The sequence below is a fragment of the Gymnogyps californianus genome, chromosome 3 (genome assembly GCF_018139145.2).
Source record: "Gymnogyps californianus isolate 813 chromosome 3, ASM1813914v2, whole genome shotgun sequence".
In the NCBI taxonomy this organism is placed as follows: Eukaryota; Metazoa; Chordata; class Aves; order Accipitriformes; family Cathartidae; genus Gymnogyps; species Gymnogyps californianus.
Window position 1 is genome coordinate 33,425,231 of NC_059473.1, and position 17,116 is coordinate 33,442,346.

General features: G+C 37.1%; 1 protein-coding gene across 1 annotated transcript in view; it reads left to right on the plus strand.

Moving 5' to 3' along the window:
* Positions 1-15,422, plus strand: part of KIF6 (kinesin family member 6) — a 177,722-nt gene extending 162,300 nt beyond the window's left edge. The window contains exons 21-24 of the mRNA XM_050893845.1: positions 954-1,042; positions 8,664-8,753; positions 10,712-10,818; positions 13,979-15,422. Of these exons, the coding sequence (XP_050749802.1) occupies positions 954-1,042; positions 8,664-8,753; positions 10,712-10,818; positions 13,979-13,995 (303 nt within the window). The 3' untranslated portion in view covers positions 13,996-15,422. The remainder of the gene's footprint in view (positions 1-953; positions 1,043-8,663; positions 8,754-10,711; positions 10,819-13,978) is intronic.
* Positions 15,423-17,116: the final 1,694 nt, after the last annotated feature.

The following is a 17,116-nucleotide window of genomic DNA, read 5'->3' on the forward strand; positions in this document are numbered from 1 at the left end:
GTCAGTCTGAAAGCTATACAGTTTCACAAACATAGGAGACAGTACGAGAGGGTCCGGAGCAGGATCAACTGAAACAACAACATAGCTTTCTTATGCTCCCCTTCTGACACTTTTTTGATGTCTTCCAAGTAGTGACATGGCATCTCACAGCAAAGCACTACCATGAAAAACACATCAGCCTAATGAAAAAGAGTGCTGAGTGCAGTCCATCCCATATCACTTATTATTAACTGGAAGAGAAGATTTACTCCTTGGGGAAAAGTTGTTATAAACAAAGAAGTGTTTAGCCAGTATTTTGTTTAATTCTTATGAGTATAAATTTAAACTGTATTTTTAAGAAAACAGCCTAAAGTAAATACAGAACTTAACACGAGGAACTTAGTTATCCATAAAGTGCCACCTAACTAGCTTAATTTCAAGTTGTCATTGCAAAATAATTTTCAGGTTAAAATCCCTAACCATGTTAGTGTCAAAGAGGATAATGTTCTAGTCACCCTCCTGTCTAAATATTTAGGTTTTTCAAAGCACTGCAAGTAATATTCTTGAATCCACTGGAGCACATTTTTCTCTATCCCTTAACAGGAGAGGTCCAGGATTCAACCTCTCATGATTCATCAGCAGAAGATTAGAAAACTGGAAAAAATAATTGGGATTGATTTCTTGGATCTTGACCTATCTATACATCTGAGCTCCCTAAGAAACTCAAATCAGCGAACACATGCTGTTACATATTAAAAACCTGTAACTTGAGCTTAAAAATACTTGAACCAATCCTGAACACTTTTCTCTTTGTTCAGAAGTGCTTGTCCAAGTGAAGAAAATACTGTGTGATTCAGACTCTGTTTTCCGAATGAGTCATTGCCTACCTTGTTATTGCTGAGACCTGTAGGCCAATATTAAGCACTCTAAAAAAATCCTATCCTGCATAATTTTGTTTTTCAATCTAAATCCAGCAGGAAAAGCCAGAGATGGTTAGCTCACCAAATACCGCAACTGTTTATCCACAGTTTATCAAATCCTTGCAACATCTATCAACTAACAGGTAAATTGGTCATTTTTCTCTTCCTTACTTACTTGTAAGATAATGCAGTTTTAGTAGAAGTGCAGCTCACCAGAATGCTTTTGCAAATATCACACTCAAACACCACATTTCCAGTTACAAGAGAAATGACTGTGTAGAAAATGAATTTTTATCATTCAGTTATTTTGCAATCGTATTGAAGGTAGCTTATTGTAACTCAGTTCTTTCAACTTGTTGGTCTTGGGACCCTGGAAACCTGTCACTAGGGACCCCATGACAGATAGCTAAGAAAAGCAAGCCTGTTATCAGTCAGTTTTGCTATATGAGGAGACTATATCTCCTTTGGAATGTATTCAGGGGGCTGCAAACCAAAAAAAGATTAAAAAATGATTTAATATATAGCCTAGATATATTTGCTGTTGAAAAATGTCCTGGTGCTACATTTATGCAGCATATTATTCCACAATGATATTGCATTTGATATTATAAAACACTGGTGCATCCTCTACAGCAGAAAAATGTAAACATCTTGGTTGTTTCATCATCAGTCACTTCTGATTTCAAAACCTCTAATTTGAATTTACAGTAACAGATCTTTCATAGCCTTCAAGCAAAGTAGAGTGCAGGAAAACACATACTTGAATGTGCAGGTTTCCATATTCATTGACAATAAATGGACATGTTCTCTCTCCTTCCCTCTTCCTCTCTCCCTCCCCATTTCTCTCTTTCTCTCTTTTTCTCCCCCTCTCACTCCCTTCTTCTCATTATACAGTTAATCTTTCGCTGATGGGTGGCTTTACCTACAATTTTATAACAATACTCCACATAAATGATGTTTCCTGCTTTGCAGCAAACGTAATATATCCTACATACCATTAAATAATGAATACTGGATTTTCTTAAAACTGTAAAATATATTCTATTTTTTATTGTAAAATTCCATGTATCTATAGTAAATGGTCCATAACCATTACAGAGAATGAAACACATAATCCTCTAAAGTTGTCTAAGAAGGCATTTTCAGATGTCTCAAACTGATGAAAACCAACTCTAGTCTTCTCTACTTTGCTTCAATTCTTATTCTGTGTTCTCTCAAGACTTAGGCACTATTCATTTGCAAATGGCTGGCAGGTTTTAGGCCTAATTTGAGCTGTTCATTTCTGGTTTTAGGCTGAAGGTTACCTGTCCCACAGAAAAGCTGATGGAACAGAACGTGAGAGCATTTTTGGTCTAGCTTAGCACAAAGTCAGCCAAATTAGCTCAAGCAATCCATGACTGTCACTCTCTTTAACTTTGTACTGAATTGAACCAAGGACCTCTTGCACAACCTCTCTGCCCCATTGTTCTTGGGAACAACAATTTCCAGTTGGTGTGCTGATGCATTGCTCAGGAGAGTGATATCTTTTGCAGTCTAAGCTAGAATTAAAAAGAACATATGATAATGCCCAGGCACTCTCCAGTGCAATGGGAGACTGGCCTCCAGGAGTGGTGATTTCTCCTTCCCCACCCTAGCTCAGAAGAAAAATTGCATAACTGGTTTCTTCATAATTTTCTTTTAAACTTTTCTTTCAAATACCTTTACCGTTTTGGAGGACAGGTCTCAGAAAAGCGTGTCTAGCATTTTGAATAGAACGGGGGAAGGTGCCTGGTTGCTTTCGGCTCCCAAGCTTACTTCAGAGTCCTGTACTGCCCCACATGGTCTCTTGCAAAAAATCTCCTGTTCTTTATAATGAACAGTTTCTCTGTGTCTAAGTAATGGACATATTGACTGAGATTGACTGGATGATCCTTGCATACATATCACAGACCCAGAACATCATCTTCTTGAACTTAAATTGTAGAGGGAGTCAGGATGAATATAGTTTTGTTTCCCCATCTCTATCAATATTCTTGCAATGATCTTTTGACGTTAACTACTCTTTCCTCCTTAGAGTTCCAGAAAGTGGATCTTATTTTATGTTAGGCTGTTTAAACATATTTTACACAGGTACATTTCCAGTATGATGTATATGGAAATAGAAACACTATTTCTGCTTTTTTGTGAGGCGGGAGCTGCAGGCTTAACATCCCACTGCGCATGAAAATTTACTTTTCCCCCTACTTGAGGCAATAACATTTTAGAGTAAAAGTTTCCAATTTCACAGGCTTTAAGAGTATAAAACAGTAGAATATTTATTTCCCAAGGATTTCCTTGACCACAGTTGACACAGGAACTTTACTTACCAGTTCCCATGATTGTGTAGGATGAGTCCGGGCTACAATTGCTCCTCTCGGTTACATAGTCCTGAGACACAAATGGCTCTTTGTTTCTAACTCACCTAGAAATCAACAATCTCTTTCTCTGAAATGATATTGCTATCTTCACCCAGCAGAATAACCGGTCACAAAAGCAGAAACTGACATAAATTATATTTGATATAAAGTGGTGTAAATAAAACCTATTTCCAAGATGGAATTCAGTTCACAGGTGTGTTCAATGGATATAAGATCTAAAACTTAGTGGGCTGCATGTTAGAAATCTAAGACTGCTGTTGACAGAGTAAGTATGCAGTAAAACCATTCAGACAAACTCCTGAGTGTGAATGGATATAAATACAATCTTCAGGATTAGAAGTAATAAATTATCTATCTCAGCATTTAAAGGATACAGGTATATTCCATAATCTATCTTGAGATTTATATATGTGTTTGAACAAAATCTTTTGAACACCTTCTAGTGCATGATTCATGTGGATTGTTATTGTTTGACACACCTTAGTCATGTTACCAGAGAAAATTAAGCCTTGGGAAGGGAATGTGATAGCCTCAAATTGTATTTTATATTAAATCAATTTATAACTAAAATAACAGAGAAGGGAAGCTGGTAATCCTTTTGAGGTTTAAGAAGGATACACATATATAAAAGGCACTTGATTCATGGCCAAACATGTCTCTTTTTCAATTGAAAAAAAAACCCTGAATTGTTAAGTGTTGAAATGAGTCTGTGTTAATAAAAAAGTTGAACAGTGAGCATTTCTGCTTTAGTCAGTATGGTTTGAAAGCCATTGGCTTGATCCTACTCCCACTAGAGTAAGAAGCAAAACATTGATTTCAGTGACCAGAGAGCTGAAGTGGGGAAAAGGGTGACATAAGGGTTATCAGTGGGTTTGGCATGAGAAAAAACATTTCTGCATAAGAAAGGTAATTTCTTGAACAGGTTAATCACATTACCAAATCTGATATAGTTAAAATAGCTGAAACCAGTAGTTTGTATATTGTAGAGGCTTACAGATTCATGCTCGTTAACCTGTTGAGTAGATTCAGAAGGTTTCCAGATTATAGCTATCTTTGCATATGTCTTTCATGTGAAGGTTGCAGAAATATTAAATCTTATCTGATCTGAACATATTACTTAAAATGAAGACCCACTGTGCAAAGTGGAGAAAGAATGACCCATCTCTATATTTCAGATAGAAAAGGGTCTAATCAGCAATCCCAGAGTCACAGTACAAAGAGAAAGGAAGAGGAACTTAAAATAATCATCAAGAAGTTATTTTATTCAAAAGGAATACCTAATAAAATCCCTCAAACTTGAAAGAGAATACCCTACTTGTCCATATTGTCTCTACCATAAAGCTGTGGTGCTAACTGCAACTCGTACTGTATGTACGTTTATGTCTTTTAATGGGTTCCTGTCAAGTCTGCAAAAAGTCTTAAAATGCATGTCGGGCTCAGCACTCTATGTCTGCTCCACTTCAGAATTCAAGCACAGTGTTTTGTTCATCCTTATATAGTCTTCTCCAATGCTGGCTTTCATTTAAGAAATTTATCAGATCCTTGTCTGTTCAAGTTACTTCTCTCACTGAATATTTAATTTCACTAGTGTTGAACTGTTCTTGTATTCCTCTTGAATCAAGCAAATGTTGGATAGTTATTCAAATCTTCTAAAAAATTTTGGATTTTTTTCCTTCTCTGAGAAGGAATGCATTCCTTTTTAGTTCAGTCAGATCTTTCTTAACCTCACTCATTCCCTTTTACTGAATCTCATTTGTCCTATTCCAGCAAGTCCCACAGTATGTTCAATCTCAGACTCCTTGGCTCTCCAGCTTCTTCTTCAAAATCTTCCTGTCACTTTAGATTCCCTTGGAGATATTTTCAGATAACTCTTCATGTTCTCCGATGACTTTGAGCATCAGATTTTTTAACATTTATTGGCCTGGATTGCAAAATTTACTCCCTATATTAATGCTATGTGAAACAAGGGAAATGTTTACATATTTTGCAGCATTTTCTGTCATAATCATTATTCATTCCTGCCAATTTTCCACAGTGTTACATGGTGATAAAATACAATCTGGGAATAACATCATTGATTAATGACATTTCAAAGATTTTCACATTCTATGGGTAACAATTTAACTTGAACAATTTATCTATGAATTTGCAAGTTACGCCAAATCTGATTTTGTAACCAAATACTAAAATGCTTAGACTTTAAGCAGCTTGAATCTCGCCTGCCTTTACACAGAACATCTGTTCCCCTCACGTCCAAGGCTCAGATGACTGGAGAACTGCAGCTGAGGTTTTTTTAACATTGCAGAGGTTGCACACCTCCAAATTTTACGCTTTCTGTTTTAATCATCTACGTGATTTTCCACTTTTTTTCAGCTGGCAAATCAAGCATTCGTACCATGACAGCCATCATCTCTCCAGCTCCTCTACCCTATTTACTTGATGGAGCTGGTCAGTCCATGGGACAGTTGTCTCTGGCCCTTGGGTTCCTGCAGCAAGGGAGACACTGCCGCAACACTGTGTACATCTCTCTAGCTGCTGCCCCATGCCTGACTGAGACATATACCCCCCAAAGATGACCCCCCCACAAAAAAGCAGGTTACCCACTGGGTGAAATTTTAGGTACTAGGTTAAAAAAAGAACTGAGACATATGAAGTTGACAGACTACCTTTAATCTCCAGAAAAAGCAGGCATTTTACAGAAGCTGTCAGGAAACAGTGCTTTGAGACTTCTTAAATTCAACTCAAGGAAAAATCAGATTCAGAATGAAAATGGGAATTATACATTGTCAAAAGAACCTGAACAATGTTAGAGCTTAGGAGCTAGACAAAGAGACAGGACTTCTACACCTCATATGTCCATCCAAATCCAAAACTGTGATCCAGGAGTGCCTATTTACACATTACAGAAATGTTGGTTGGAAGGCACCTCTAGAGATCTCTAGACCAACCTCTTGCTTGAAGAGGGACTATCATCACACTAAACCAGGTCAGCTATGGTTTTGTCTGGCTTTGTCGAGCATCCTGAGATGTCCAGTCCTTCAGGCTTAACACACTGAGAGGGGGATCTTTACCCCCACGTAATGCTGTCAAAACGACTTTCCATTAAATTTGGAGCAGTATTAGCAAAATTTCTCATCTTTTCTCATCACTGGAACAGTATCTAACACTTAGATGAAGAAGAAGAGTCCTGGCGTTTGAGAACAGGCTAGGAGCAAGTTGCATCTGAGCGTACAAACCACTGCACAGCAAAATTACACTCTTCCATCCCCTTGTGATTCAACGTATCTTGCAATGCCATAGAAACATTACCAGAGCTTCAGTATGAAGGATGCAAATTACCGCTATGCAGGCCATCCCTCTAGCCTAGGGATTAGAGAAGTCTCTGGGATATGTAAAACATGGATTTGAGTTCTGCCAAGCTGAGGGACTAATTTGTTAGATTAGTACTCTAATTGTTAACCTCTTATATGGAAGCAGCACTTTGAGTCATTACAAAAAATAGTTATAAGCTTCCTTATAAATTTCTTTAACTTTCAGGAGAAGAGTTTGCATCCCACAGACAAAAATGTCTGGCTGTAACCCCACAGGCAGAGGGCAGGAGTTTAAGGTCCACCTCTGAGCACAGTAATGTTAATTTCCTGATTCTGGGCATCACCTCACTCAGTCTAAGGGGTTTTCTTTAATATCACCTTCCTCAGGTGCCCAGTTCTCCCAGAGCACTCTAAGGCAAGTTTTGGCATATTGACCTGGGTCCAGGAATCCACTTGAAGGTGAGATCCCTAGAGGTCAAACCTTGCCACACCTGTAGTGTCTAGTTTTTTTAATGGATCTGGATCTAAGTCCCCTTTAAAATGGGGATTTAACAATTTTGGAGAATAATTTTCATTTAAATTCAATGGAAAAAATTAGTTCAAACATATAAACTACTGCAGCTTAAAAATAAATTACTTCAGCTGACTCACAGTATTTATAAAATCATACATTCTGTTCATGGCAAATGAAAAGCAAAGAAGCTTATTTCAGTGAAAAGAAAGCAATGAAAAAGGTTCACATTAAGTCACATTACCTTACATTTGTTGCAGGCTAAGAACAGAGTCATGGACAGTTGCTATGGTTCAGTTGATGTGTAGTGATTTATTAAACCATGGTTATATGACTTGGATGCCTAGGTATCTCAGGGCACAGACACAGAGTCCTTCTAGAAAATTGAATTTAAGACCCTAAATCACTTAGTTTTTAAGAGCTGCCAAATCAATGGAAAAAATGTTCAGGAAATCCTAAAGCAGAACTATGATGTGAAGTTCCCAGATATTGTTAAACCACATAGTAGGTAATAACATCACACATCCTTTCTAGCTCTTGTAATATGTAGGCATAATAAAGTACAGAATATTATTAGCATTAAATATAATATTGCTTTAGTTGAATTAGGCTGAGTCTTGAGGTTATTTTAATCCATTTAGGCAGGTGCGAATGGTATGGGACTTGAGGAGTTAAAGAGAAACATTCAGTAAACCTGGAGCTGTTCACTTGAAAATGACTTATACTCTTGGGCACAATATCTTCTGCAAAACTGAACCTGGCACAGTGTAATACAGTAAAATTTTAGTAATAAATTTCTTTCCTTTTTCAAGTTCTCTGCCAGAAATATCAATTCATCAGCCAACAATGAACAAACTACTGCAGAGTCAGAAAAGCAAGAACTTGCCAATCCTGCCATCTACTGGAAAAATGCTAAAACTGAGTAATTCAGTGTTTCCACTCTCTCTGAAGATTGGCACCAGATCCGGCAGCATACGCAACCCCCGGGGACAGGAGAGAGTCCCTAGACATCCCATGGCAGAAATCTGCCTTCTTAGTGGAGAGGTTCCTTGATAACGATATCTGCAGGGACAGGAATGCGCAACAGCTGTTAGCAATATATTTGGCTATCATCGACAAGCCACATCCCAAAGTCCTCACTGAGTTTTTGTCCAGTCTCCCACTGATTTCAGTAATAATTTTGCCTGACTAAAGAAAGAATGGAAAATGAGCTAAGGCCTCACTTGGCTAATAGTCAGTTTGGGAACTAAATATACCATTACAAACTGTGCATCAGATACATCGAAGTGTTTTACAAGCCCTGCTTAGAAGGAAATACTAAAAGTATAATCTTTATGAGCTTATTTGTCATTCTTTCATAGACACGTTCCCTACATAAACCTAATCATCACATGGATTCAACTGAAAATCCCCTTCCAGTAAACAACAAGTGCTTTATATAGATAAAACAAGTCTTGAAAAACAGCTTCTTTGCAGTTACTTAGCATGTATTAATATTCCCTCCACAAGGGCTATATTCTTTCCTTCATTTCTGCTCTCATTCCAGTTTTTCAGAGACCACAAGAGTCAGCCCTAATGAAGATCCAGCTGGGAAAAACAATTCAATCACTTCTAGTAACCCTACTTTAAAAACAAGGTAAGAAGTGTACCTGGGCTATTCAGAGGAAAAAGCAAACCAGTAAGTAATATAAAGCCTAGATAACCCTCTGTCAGTCTCTTTAACAACAGTCTCCTTGAAAAACAAAAATAAAACTGAAATTGCAGATTTTCCTCCAACTTCCAAAACAACACCAAATCTGTTCCATAGCTTTACACCATGTAGCTGCATTATCAGCATTAAAGAGGTAGTTTCTTGTTTGGCCTGAGGTGTTTTTTCCCCCATGAGCTTATGAATCCTCATGACTGTGTCTCCTCAGCAAAAGAAAGAGACTCTGAAAGAGTAAATAAAAACATTTGAAAGGAAGAGAGATCAGAGTATGTAAGTATTGCAGAATGCAGAAACTACACAGAGATTTTTTCATTCTTGTGATTTTGTCCTTAAAATATTTTGAATCTCCCTCCTACAAATTATTCTAGTAAAATAAAATGGCACCAGCAGCCCAGGTGTGTCAGGCTTGGCAAAGGTTACATGTCATGTTTTCTCAAAAGAGGTACTGTTTTGTGAAAATTAGCTTAGCAGGTTAACAGAAACTACTTTTTTTTTTTTTTGACAGCTCCTCTATTTTTTCTCATGTGCTCATTTCCATGTTCTTTTCTCCCACCAAAACATCATGCCAAGTCAGTATACTTCCAGAAGTTACATTCTTATTGTGCTCAACAGTTCTGGCTATTAAGGCCCTTAGGAAAATATGGTTAAGTTACTATTTTTCCTACTGCATTAGTAAGAACAAATCACAAGGGTTTTTTTCTTTCATTTTCCAAAACAATCCATTTCTAGAACAGCAAAAAATCATGGAAAATTTCATCCCCCAAAACCTAATGTTTTAAATTGCATTTGTGTTTCAGAAAAACAGAAGAAAAAGAGAAGCTAAAATGGAATTTAGACATTTCTCAAATGCATTGTGTATTTTTTATTTTTTATATTGTTGCTAATCAAATGAAAATCAATAAGAGAATAGTCCCTTACTGGTGTTCTGAGATCACCTTGTAAATTACATAAAAAGAGATATTTTATTAAGTTCATAGTCATTTGTATATTTTTCCCATTTTGGTTCACTAATTCAGCACAAAGACAAGGATATCAGACTTCTGTTTATGTCAGGCACAATTACATTCTACTGCAGTAGTCAGTAAGGAACAGTGGAAATAAATAACTATGATTACAAAGGTAGGATATGTAAAAAAAGTTTCTCCCTTCAGTTCCACTTGTCCTTCCATATTGTAATTTTTATCACTATATTTCTCATTTCATCGTTAGTGCTTAATCTTTAAACAAGCTAAAGACACAGGGCCAAATTCTTAGCTTTCTTAGCTGATTAGAATAGCTTCATTGTACTACATCATGTTATACCACCAGAGGATCTATCAAAAGCAGAGGTAAGTCAATGATTTAACTGCATAGATACAAGATCTCAGCTGGGACTGGAGACTCAGAAGCACAAAGGAGTTGCGTCTGTCAGCAAATGTCATGAATGTCATGTGATTGTTTACTTCTATGTATGTATGAAAACTTAATTCCCTTACAGTAGACAAAAATATTATTGATCTGTTCAAATAAATAGCAGCATTTTTTCCTGAAGCAAACAAATACATGGCATAGTCACATCCATCATTTCTTTGGTAAAATCAATATATTAGGCTTTTCCACTTGGCAGTAAGTCTTTGACTCAGCAGTAAAATATTTTTAACCCTTTGTGAGAGGTTTGATACCTTATAAGCATGTAGCCCTACCAAACTAAAAAGATATTGGCTAATCTTAAGAATCTACATAACAGCATTAAGAAGTCCTGAGCTTGATTCTCCTTTTAACTGTGCCATCTCTAACAATGTGTCTGGAGAACAAAGTCGTCCATGCTGAAAGAAGAGAGGAGGTAATGGAACAGAAAAATAACCTTCTTACTCAGTTGGGTCCACAAGTATACTTCCTTATTTCAGGACCCCACCAAGTTCAAGTACATCTATTCCTCTGACTGGAGACAGCCAGGCTGATGCTGACATCCTAGCTTTCATTAAAGCAAGACAGAACATCCTGCAAAAGAAAGGTAAATTCTGCCAAAAAACGGGAAGCCAAACCAAAATCTCCAGTACAGCATTTTAAAGCCAAAATAACTTTAGTCCACATTTATACTGACGCAAGTGAGAACTGATTCTGGCTTGTTATATTACATTATGTTCTCAGCTGTTCTAAACACTTGAGGTTCTTCACATGTATTTATTTTAGTAGCTCAATGCTGCAGTGTAAAACTATGAAGGCCGTCTGTTTTTCTCAGCCGCCATCAGTGAACTTTCTGGGGCATGCATGTCTGTGCAGCCTGCACAGTGTATTTCTTTACATTTAAGTAAATGCATTTGAATGTGGTTTCTTGATGATTAAAATACTTGCAAAATTTTCTGTATACATTCTCTTTAAACTATCTGGCCTGGTTTTCAGCTGGTACAAGTTCACCTGTAACAACTGACACCAAATAAAGATTATGCAAATGATTGCACTGTACCCTACCTCATGAGGCAGACTGGCCCACTGTGTCTAGCAGACTATGCCCTTAACAGGTATTTCACTATATCAAGGTCCAATGAAACTTTCTATGGGTATTTGTCACCAAATCAGGTACTGAGAGCAATCATAGGTAGGCAATAAAGTTCACTCTACAGTGTAGATAAGTAAAATTGGCAGGAAGCAGAAAGCAATAAATACACAACGGTGGCACTGCAAGGTAGCCTAAAAGTAATTCATCATGATAAAGAAAAATGACCCGTGATTTTCTTTTTTTTTTTTTCCGGAATAATAGTTTTTAGTGGCAGCAACCAATTAGACAGAAGATGAAAGCGGTAGTGGTCACTGAAGCAATAACTTTCCATCAGCACTTGAGTGCTGATGACAGCATTATTCAGCAAGCTATCAGCACCTGGCAGATGGTGTTAGCACTGTCACAAAGTGGGGTTTCGGTATCAGACTACTTATCAGAAAACTGTCAGGTAAACACACAGTGGCTGAAAAAACAGCCTCCCTACACTCATCCAAAGCAAACACTTAACACACTTAGGCATTGGGATCCCTTTTGTCTTTATTTAGAAAAGCTGTTGTCAGGTTTCTTCTGCAAATGAAATTAAGTTGAATTTATAGGCAGCTCACCAGAGCAAGGTTAGAGATAAGTGTCTTACAACAAACATTTCAGGCCTTTAGAAGGTCCAAATCTGACTCATTCTGTGAAGTACAGTAGTCTAACTAACAAAAGCACATCTCGTCCTGTGATCATCTCCTAAATCATACCATATCAGGAACGTCCCTCTCAAATGCCTTTTCCATCCTGATTGTTTTTCAGCCACAGGCTATTACCTAGCATCATCCATCAGTTTCAGAAGGGACTAGGCATTATCAACATTGACAACTATTAGACCCCAAGTTATAAAAGGTATTCTTGCAGAACAAAGGACAGTCAACACTTTTAAAGTTGTTCTGAAGTTCAGTTAGACAAGATGAGCTACGTGCTGCACTAAGTAGCTGAAAGGGAATGGAGTAGCATTTGGTCAACTTGGCAGTGCAGCGCTGGATGACTCAACCAATCACTAAGCACAGGCAGGGGAACAAAAAGTAAAGAGGCTTCATAAGTATGTCTGGCATATGACAAACATGTAGGGACCTGATGTGTCATAGATAAGAGACAGCTCAGCAGCAAGTTCTGAGAAGGATTTGGAGTCAACCTGGCAGAGAAAAGGCGGCTTTTCTTCCGTGACTGCTTGCGAGGAAAGGGAAAACCTCCCAGATGTGAAGGATTGAGCCACTGATAGCAGGAACCATTGATCAAAAAAAGTTTGTAAATTCTAATTCAGAAAGATGAAGGAGGGTAAAATCTATGGATTAGTACTACTAAGGAAGTACTTTGTGTTTCAGCACCATAGTGAAACCTGAGGACATTTATGAGGTGCAGTGGTAGCCTTTCTAACAGAGAAGAAAATGGGCTGATAGACTCCACTATTCCCGTATCTGTGATAGCATTATGTGTTCACTTTTCCTGTGAGCACACCACTTCACTCTTACCTGACTTGTTTCTAGACTAAAAGGAGACAAGAGGCACAGTTACTGCTGTAGTGTTTGTGCATCGTTGGCTATGTGGAGTTTCCGATAACAGTTGCATCCAACGCAAAGGAGAACTGGAGGGGTTTATTTTTGGGTGTGGGGATGGGGACTTGGTTTTATTTATAAAGAAAAACTATCAGAGGTAAAGTAGAGTTAAGCAGAGAGGAAGAGTAGAAGAAGAAGGAATGTATTCTGACTGAATACTTTGGGGGAAAAAGTTATGTGTTATCAGTCTCACACAGAACTTTTCCTCAATAAATTTCAAACATCTACAAAATAAACCAGAGAGAAATTATTTGCCCAGAGCCACTAAGCTGAGTCAGACAGCTTCATATAGAAGCTAAGTGTGCTGAGTCCCAGTCTAGTGGTCTTTGTCTCCTTCCCAAACTCTCTTCAACTGAGATGTTCAATAAGCATTTCTGCATTTGCACGCAAATGTATTCACTCCCTGCGTGATTATTACACACAGAGTATCCTGCAGGAAACAACATGAGAAAGCATAGGTTCAGCCAAACCAAAGTCTGCTAGGCCTAAAAAATGTCAACATACTTACTGCTCTTTCCTTTATTGATCCTGACCCTTTCAAACTGTTATATCAGTATCTTAGAAGCAAACTGAGGGCCCCACTTTACATTAGCGGGGGGGGGGGGCAACCAAAACGATAAGTGTGTGCAGAAGCCAACGGAGTGGAAAATAAGTTTCATAAACAGAAAGCATGGGAATGCTCCATATCCTTAGTGACAGTAATGCAGGGGAGGGAATTAGAGGTCTCAGTGAAGATTACCTCAGGATTTGCAGGTCGTTACCATTTGCTTTCTAAACAGAGCGGAATTAAAGCAGGTACATTCACAGGGGCTTGCTGGGATTGTTAAAGCATTGTAATAACTACATTGGAAAGCTTTTTACAAAGGGCTACTCTGCAAACATGCTTTTGTTGCCTTGTTCAGCCTTGAGGTAGAGAAATGAAAATGCAGAAGAGTAGATGAATGATTTTTTTGTCTTAAAAGTTTTAAAATAAAAGATCTTTTTTTTTTCCTTTCTTTTGTTTTGTGTTTCTGAAGTTTGTTTTAAAACTGACAGCACAACCTGAAATATAGTCTAATGTATTCTTTATCTCCTTTCAGGCTTGGGGAACAAATGAAATTCTTGTTGCAGTCCGCTATTTCCTTTCAGAAACAAGTTAAAGATCTTTATTCTTTCCCTTCCTCTTCTGTTTAGAAACAGGTACGAATAAGTATTTTAGATGTACGGGTTTAATTGGTAAAGGTATAGAAATGACTTGTCTTTGACAGCAAAATCCATTTCTCTGGGGAATGATATTCGAATATTTGCATACAGTATCTTCAGCTTGCATTAAGATTAAGCAAAACTAAAACAACCAATCAGGAGTTTGCCAAATATGTTTGTTTATTGAGAATTCATTGTATGTTTTCTAAATGTTAAAATTATCTAATGTATTAATGCTCTTCTATATCTTCAATCTGAGGAACACTTATTACTACTTATGGTAGTTTTGTTTGCATTGATTTGCATAAGGCTTTATTAATTACATTTAGTTGGCATCCAGAGATGTCTGCGCAAAAATAGTAGTTATCTGGGTTACAAAATTCTATAAAATTTCATTTAAGACTTTTTGCTGATTTTTATTTTTTTCCCCAAGGAATAGTAGTTTTCATATCAGATGATTAGAATACTGAGATTGCATTGTAATATGAAAATAAATTTTTATTAGAAAGTAATTCTAGAGTTCAAAATTTCCCAACTGTTTTTTTCATTTGAATACATTAAATGTTGTGCAAAATATACACCTTTCCAGAATATACAGGTTTCAGAAGAAAAAATGACACTTAATGGGCGTAAAGTAAAACAGGGCAAATACTTGTAAAACACAAATGAGATGTGAAAATTTAAATGCAGTTATGTCTTATATACAATGTAAATTCACTATTGACTCGGTACTACTTTATTGCATAATACCTGGTTATGCAACAACTTATTTTACACACCAGACTAAAACAAATCAAAAAATGCAATGCAAAATACAGCCTATTTCTCTGAGATATACATACTTCCAGATTGAAGCTATCATTTTTCATGCTAGTGATAAGCTTATAGTCATGCATTTGGAAGGGTTTGGGTTGTTCACATAAAAATACAGCAATATATTGGCAGAAGTCACATATCATTCTCAAGGATGTATATTTCCTTAAGTTGTTGATACTTAATTCTGTGGCAAATTCGTAATTATTTAGAAGTACATGGTGAATTGGTATGTTCAAATCTACAGAAGATATGTTTATCAAATTAACAACTAAGATGCAATCAATTAAGAAATATTAAAGTTATACCTTTTTTCTGCATTTTAATTTTCTGTAAAAGTCAGCACAGCTACCACATAAATTGGTAAGCTTTATGCAGAATTTAGGATGTACAAGGTGAGATAAAAGTCAGATCTATTGTTGCTTTGGGAAGAGAGAGTTCAAGGATTTGGTCAGAGGTGGGAAAATCCACAGGTCTTCCCCCTTTTGTATATCTGCTTTGTTGGAGATTACATTAAAATGTCCTTCTTCTGCCAGAACCTTTATCTGTCTGTCTTTATTTTTCTTCTTCTTACTCTGTTATATTAAATATACATTGAATTAATGTTTATACAGCTTCACTGAGGAGAGCAGGGCCACCATCCTGACTCCATCCAACCCAGCTAGCTGGAGAAGAGCCAGAGGTTCCAAACCATTGCTGGGTGAAGCAGCTGTCTTTTTTGGTTTTCAGTTAAATCTGCATTATGGTGACTTTATCTGAAGGTAGCCAAAAGAGAATTACTGGTACAACAGCTCATTTCTTTTGACATTGAAGCATTTCCAATAGCTGTCAGTAACTGGTTAAGAGAAGGATCTCAGTGCTATCCTGGTATGATCTATGTGACACTGCTACTACTTGATGATTACACATTCAGTGTTTTGTTCTCAGTTTGCCACACATCTAACTCACAGAGAGAAAAGATTGCTTGCTCTCCTGTTTCAAAATTCTCTAGCCTTTTTTTACAATTTTGTAAAATTGGTGTGAAATTCAATCACTATCAGCAAAGTAATCCCTGATTGGCAGAATGTTCTGAGATTAAGATTATACCAAACACATAAGAAGAGCTTGGACAAAAGTGCATCCAGTAATAGAAAACCATATAAATAAATATAAAGCCTTTCTTGTTTCTTTTGGAAATTTTCGTAATATCATGTGGACAGGAAAGATTGCTCATTCAGTACATAATAGTCTTAAGAAGTAAAGCATACACTTTTTTTAAAAACTGCCTCAACTTTTCAAAGGTTGCCTCTTGGGTTCATAGGAAAATTCAGGTTGGAAAGGACCTCAGCAGGTCTTTAATCCCACTTCTTGCTCAAACCAGCATCAGCTATGAGATCAAACCAAGCTGCTGAGGACTTTGTTCAGTCTGGTCTTAAAAACCTCCAAGGATGGAGACTGCATAACCTTTCTAAGCAATCTGTTCCACTGCTTGACTGTCCTCATCATGAAAAAGTTTTTCCTTATGTCCAGCCTGAACTTTTCTTTTTTGCCCATTGTCTCTCTTCCTCTCACAAACCACACTGTCAAAAGCCTGGCTTCATCTTCTTGATGGCCTTTTCACAGGTGCTAGAAGGCTACTGGCTTTCCTGTCTAAGTCTTCTTGTCTTCATGAAAGCATTTATTGCTTCAAGAAAGTTTGGTTGGCCACAGATGAACAAAGTTACTTGTTTTAATAATCTATCTTCATATAATTTCTAGATTAATTTGAAATAACCCAAGCATTTACCACACTGAAGAAACAGAGGCCCACATTTATAATGGTCTTGACTCCTGCCTAAGCCACCTGTAAAATAGTCTTACTAAGCATAGAGATTCGCATGCATATCTGACTCCTGTCTATTCACCGTGATATCTAGCTGCTGGTTGGTTAAATGTTTATATGGTAAATACAATTTACTTATTATCTCCAACCAGAATAAATGCAAATATCTTTTTTGTGGAGATTTCTTGGGGAAGTAGCTCTACAGTGCTAGATATCATACAGATATTTCCAGGATTAATTTATGCCAGACATTGTGGATCATCTCATCTCTTATTTCAAAGCATTTCCAATCCTTCTACATAGTTTATTTCAGGAGAAGACAGACATCCGCTAGTCTCCTACAGCAACATAGCTTCTGGGAGGGTCAGGATATGACCCAGACTTATAATAAAGGCCAAAGGGTCTGTTCTCATTTATGCTG